At 39.7% G+C, this 5,679-nt stretch overlaps 1 protein-coding gene across 2 annotated transcripts in view; it reads left to right on the top strand.

Annotated features, from left to right (window-relative positions):
* RPL21 (ribosomal protein L21) overlaps positions 1–4,468 on the top strand; it is a 4,762-nt gene extending 294 nt beyond the window's left edge. For both annotated transcript variants that reach the window (XM_006753747.2, XM_006753748.2), the window contains exons 2-6: positions 2,109–2,187; positions 2,910–2,971; positions 3,485–3,597; positions 3,986–4,136; positions 4,338–4,468. In XM_006753747.2, the coding sequence (XP_006753810.1) occupies positions 2,121–2,187; positions 2,910–2,971; positions 3,485–3,597; positions 3,986–4,136; positions 4,338–4,427 (483 nt within the window). In that variant the 5' untranslated portion in view covers positions 2,109–2,120 and the 3' untranslated portion in view covers positions 4,428–4,468. The remainder of the gene's footprint in view (positions 1–2,108; positions 2,188–2,909; positions 2,972–3,484; positions 3,598–3,985; positions 4,137–4,337) is intronic.
* Positions 4,469–5,679: the final 1,211 nt, after the last annotated feature.

Raw genomic sequence — 5,679 nt, 5'->3', positions numbered from 1 at the left:
GAGGGCCAGCCGGGTGCCGCGGCCTAGCAGGGTTCGGGCTCGGGAACAGCGAGGCCGCAAGACCTGCCTGAGGCGACTCGGGTCGGTCTGGAAAGAAACTCAAAATCTGTGTCCCCACGGCTTCGCTCCGCCGTCCTGGGCCTTCTCGGACAGGCTTTGTGGGGTCGGGCCGCGTGTTGTGATGCCTTTTAAACTTTTCAATGCGGTGTTTCCCCCTCATCTATTACTTTAACCTTGTAACGCGGCCGGTTTGGGGCTGCGGGATGGTAGGAACGGGTTTAACTCTGGTGAGGCCTGGTTGTGTGTGGAAGCCTCGTGGTCGGAGGAGGAAATAGGTTAGAATTGTGTCGAGCTGGATAGTGAATCCCAGACCACTCGTTTTTGGTGCATGAAATGATTTTGCGTTTTTTAATTTTGGCCCCGGGTCGCAGTTGGACGAAAGGAAAACATTTTGTTCCAGACTTTGTTTTGTTAATGCTGGGGCATCTTGTGTTGAATGAATGGACTCCCGAATAACTGATTTAGAAGTTTGGGGAAAAGGTTACTGAGAACCCGCCTATCAGTGGTTCTCAACCTTCAATACAGTTCCTCAGGTTGTGACCCAACCATAAAATTATTTTCGTTGCTACTTCATAACTGTAATGTTGCTACTGTGATGAATCGTAATGTAAATATCTGATATGCAGGATGGTCTTAGGCGACCCCTGTGAAAGGGTCGTTGGACCGCCAAAGGGGTCGCGACCAAATCATTACTTTTTGTCTGGTTTGTAGGTAGCTGCCCGCTACCAGAGGTGAGCAAACTGCAGGTTGCACCCCGTAGTGGGTTCCAGTTTTGGAACTTGGGTGTATCGGGTCGTGATGTAAAATGGATTTCTTATGCGGGAAGATGTGTCTGGTGCAAGCAGCATGGGCTTGAATCAGATGTTACTCCCATGACTGATTCTGCCACTTTGAGCATCTTTCCTTGTTGATGAATTTAACACAAGTTTATGTGAACTTAATATTTTGAAAATGAAAACCGGTACCTGTCACTTCTACTTAGTTGCTTTTTAAAGTTAAAGGGTGCGTTTGTTGTAACACTGGTTTGTTTGGCTTTGGTGGTTAGGTTAACTATTTTGGATCTCCTTGCCCCACAAAAGGGTCCTCTGGTGGAGTCATTTATCTTTAGGATTGAGGAGTGTTAAGAGACCAGTTTGTGTTAGAACTCTGTCAACAAGTGAAACCGGACTTCGGCATATTTTGCCTGCAGTCATTGTCAGCAATGGTAACTCTGTCCTTAGATGACCTGAAACAATTGACATCTTCGAAACAAAGGGAAAGGTTCCATTCTAAATGCCTATAGAGGAGTTCTTAGACTGATGAGTTAACTACCATTTACTAGTAAGCACTTTACATGTGTTGGGAATTGCTGAGTGCTTTGTAGACATTACCTCAATTCCTTGTCAAAATAGTATTAGCCCCATGTTAAAAGCGGGAACCAGGGAGTAAATGTAGGTCTCCCAGAAAGTAGGTGGCAGAACCTTTGTCAAAATTAGGTCAGTGGTTATAAAATCTATTTTTCTCCCGTACATACATTACCTAGTAAGCAATTGTGTGAACAGTCAGAAATATGGAAAGAGATATTTGGGGCAGCGAATAGATTTTTGTACAAGAGATACAGTCACACAAAGATTAGGTTTGCTGTAAAGGGGGTTTAATCCACAGCGTAAAAATGCAAGGCTGAGTTGTTATGCTTTCCAACAGTAAACTGTCTTGTAGTTAACAATTCCAATGCCCTTGGCATTCTAGGCTGGGTTCTACAGGTAATAGTGTGGTAGAGGTCATGTTGTGTTATATTTTTTTAACAGGCAAAGTACTACTTTGGTTTCTAAAATCCAGTTCTGCTACTTAAGGAGTTTTAATGTTACAGAACTTAGGCAGGTTTGGCAAAGATCTTACTTGCTAAAATGGTGGTTTTTACCTTTGTAAGAAATTCAGCTTTTTCGATCATTTTCCAATTCTGGCATTGCTACTGAGATGCAACCATTTAAAATTACAGGGTTTTTGGTTAAAGGGGCTAGTAACAATTTTGCAGTTATATTTGACTATTTTGTACTTTCTGGTTTCAGTAATTCGCCAAAATGACTATCACAAAGGGAAGGAGGAGAGGCACCCGCTATATGTTCTCTAGGCCTTTTAGAAAACATGGTAAGTAGATTTGTACTCTTTGAAATCAACCATGGTGGTATACATTTGTGCTATGTTAACACACTTGAGATGCAGATAATATAATGTATTCTAGTAGCAATTAACCATCTACCTAACTTAATTTTGTAATAAAAAGCATGAATTTTATATAGTAGTTCTCACATTGTCAACTAGCAAGTTTTAAAAATGTATATATGCCCTAGAGCAGCGGTCGCCAACCTTTCAGACATCATGGATCACCAGTGGTCCACGGACCACCGGTTGGTGACCGCTGCTCTAGTGGGTTTTGCTCAGTGGATAAGAGCCTTGGCCTGTGGACTGAAGGGTCCCAGGTTGCAGGCTCCATCCCTAGTGGGGGGTTGCAGGAGGCAGCTGATCAATGAAATCAATAAAAATATATTTTAAAATAAAAATGTATATAACTGCCCAGCTGGAGTGGCTCAGTGGATTGAGCAGCCTCCCATGCATCAAGTGGTCACTGGTTCAATACCTAGTCAGAGCACACGCCCAGGTTGCAGGCTTGATCCCCAGTAATGGGTGCAGGAGGCAGCCAATGGAAGTTTCTCTCCCATCAATGTTTCTGTCTCTTCCTCTCTAAAATCAATATATATTTTTATATATATAAAATAAAATTTACACTGTCAAAGGTGGGAGTGTGTTGAAAACTAGTGAGGTTATATTTCTTTGACTTGACTTTTTAATCTTGATATCACTATTTTTAGGAGTTGTTCCTTTGGCCACATACATGCGAATCTACAAGAAAGGTGATATTGTGGACATCAAGGTAAAATTGGGGAAATACCATTAAAAGAAAAGTTGGATTTAGTCTAACGTAAGAACAAATACTAGTGTATAGTACACCTGTTGGCTCTTTTTATCCTCCTAAATGGGGGAAAATCCATTGCCTTTGGACAGCTAATTTAATTTTACTTTTAAAGCCAGTTTTTTTTATTTGTTAACAGCAAGTAGAAAAATATAGGAGATAGAGTCATGAGAATTTATTGAGGTGAAAAGGGATACCTTAGTGCAGAGTTCAATTATTGATGGGGATTACTAATAAAACCAGCGAAAGCTGTGTTCTTTTGAGAGCCATATTTGAATGTATTCTGGCACTCTGGAGCTTAATGATGATTGTCTTTTTGATTGCTCAAAGCAATGTGAAAAATGCATTTCACCGGCTCTGAAAGCTCTTGAGTTGCCATTTAAAAGAGAAAAATCTTTTAGTTACTTTAATAAAAGTCAGGGTTTAGAAGGAGGAGGCGCTTGCTGAGGTGATGTTTATCTCCTTTCTTAACAGGGAATGGGCACTGTTCAAAAAGGAATGCCCCACAAATGTTACCATGGCAAAACTGGAAGAGTCTACAATGTCACCCAGCATGCAGTGGGCATTATTGTGAACAAGCAAGTTAAGTAAGTAATAATTCTTTGATTTGTATTCCCTCACACCCCCTTTTCACTTTGCCAATTGGACTTATGTCTTATTTGTCATTCAAGTGGGGCAAAGGAAATGTCCTTTTAAAACTCGCAAACAGGGTGCTTGTTTTGTATCCTGTCAGAGGAAACAAAATAGACTTACAGGATTTGGTATTAGGCAGTTCTAGTTTCCAAAATATAAAAAGTTACAAATTTTATTAGCGATCTGGTTTTGGTTATTTATTGTTTTGGGGTCTGTTAACTTATCCTATCTGTGGGTAAAGGGTTCATGGTTTATTTCATAAATGAAACTGCCAAAATAGTTTTTTTTTAAATTTGGTTATATTTTTTATGAAGCATTTATAAGAATTTCTGTTTTCTCCAGGGGCAAGATTCTTGCCAAGAGAATTAATGTACGTATTGAGCATATTAAGCACTCTAAGAGCCGAGATAGCTTCCTGAAACGTGTGAAGGAAAATGATCAGAAAAAGAAGGAAGCCAAAGAGAAAGGTACCTGGGTTCAACTGAAGCGTCAGGTGAGTGCTTGAGAAAGGGTTTTTTGGTTGATCGTGACAACTGTGAAATTTGCTCAGTGATAATTTTCTTTTATATGAAAGTTAGTAAAGTTAAAGCATTGAGTAGATATGCTACCTCATTGATTGTGAGAGAACTTTGAAACTGAGTTACAGTTCTTAACATAATTATTCCATTGCCTTGTTTTTATTTGTTTTTAATAGCCTGCTCCACCCAGAGAAGCACACTTTGTGAGAACCAATGGAAAGGAGCCTGAGCTGCTGGAACCCATTCCCTATGAATTCATGGCATGATAAGTGGGAAAAAATAAAAAAGACTTCTGTGCTGATAAAAATGTTTCTCTTAATTGAGTAGAAGTGTGGCATCCCTTCCCCCTAAAGAAGCATTGAAAACTTTGTGTCACCCTAACTGGTTTGGCTCAGTGGATAGACAGTCAGCCTGCAAACCTAAGGGTCCCGGTTTCGATTCCAGTCAAGGGCACATGCCCGGGTTGTGGGCTCAATTCCCAGTAGGGGGCGTGCAGGAGGCAGCCAATCAATAAACACAAAAAAACTTTGTGTCCTGATTCATTGGGTGATGTCTTTACTATTTGAATTTAGTGGGGGTTTTTGCTGAAAGGTGTGAGGTGGTTTACTTTGCAACAAAGAATGTACTCCATTTTTTAGGAAGCTGCATCTATTGCATTATAGTTAAGCTCAAGGAAAATTGATTAGATAATTATCTAAGTACCCTATGTGAAGGATTAGAAACTTGCCTGTGAAGCCTGCTACTTAGAAATAGATGGTTTCAAATTACCCTCTTCATTGTGAGTTACATACTAGTTTTGTGTTGCTTCACTTTTCATGAAACTTGGCTCAGAAAAAATAGCGTCTGATAATTTGGCACTAGAATCCCTTTTTTTATTTCATCCGAAGATAAACATTTATGTAGCAGTTAATGTGTTGCATTCTAAGCACTTTACATGTTTTGCCCAATTAAAGAGATTAGTTTGCAAAGTTTTATTAGATGAATTAAGTTAAAATCCCTGAGTTTTGAGTAATGTATGTGTGTGCTAGGATTATGTACCTTGCCTTGAAATTCAGGTTCTTTTAAATGAGTAATCATTACAGATTGTAAATTTATAAATCCTGTACTATACAATTCCCTTTTCTTACACTTGTTAAGAATGAAGAAAAGTATTCTAACTGTAGAAGTTTTCACCCTGTTCTAAGAGTCAGGACTGTAAAGGAAGTTGCATGGCTACTTGAACTTTTAATTCTGACCTTGCCAGGTATCTTTTAAGGCAGGGGTCCTAAAACTTTTTAAACAGGGGGCCAGTTCACTGTCCCTCAGACCGTTGGAGGGTTGGACTATAGTTTAAAAACAAAACTATGAACAAATTCCTATGCACACTGCACGTAATCTTATTTTGAAGTAAAAAAACAAAAAGGGAACAAATACAATATTTGTATTTGCATGTGGCCCGCGGGCCGTAGTTTGAGGACCCCTGTTTTAAGGCCTTCTGTTTTTAAGTTGAACCCAATTCCAAGGGTTGAAAAATACAGC

The sequence above is a fragment of the Myotis davidii genome, unplaced genomic scaffold, assembly GCF_000327345.1.
Source record: "Myotis davidii unplaced genomic scaffold, ASM32734v1 scaffold152, whole genome shotgun sequence".
Classification (NCBI taxonomy): Eukaryota; Metazoa; Chordata; class Mammalia; order Chiroptera; family Vespertilionidae; genus Myotis; species Myotis davidii.
This window is presented reverse-complemented; position numbering and strand designations above follow the sequence as displayed.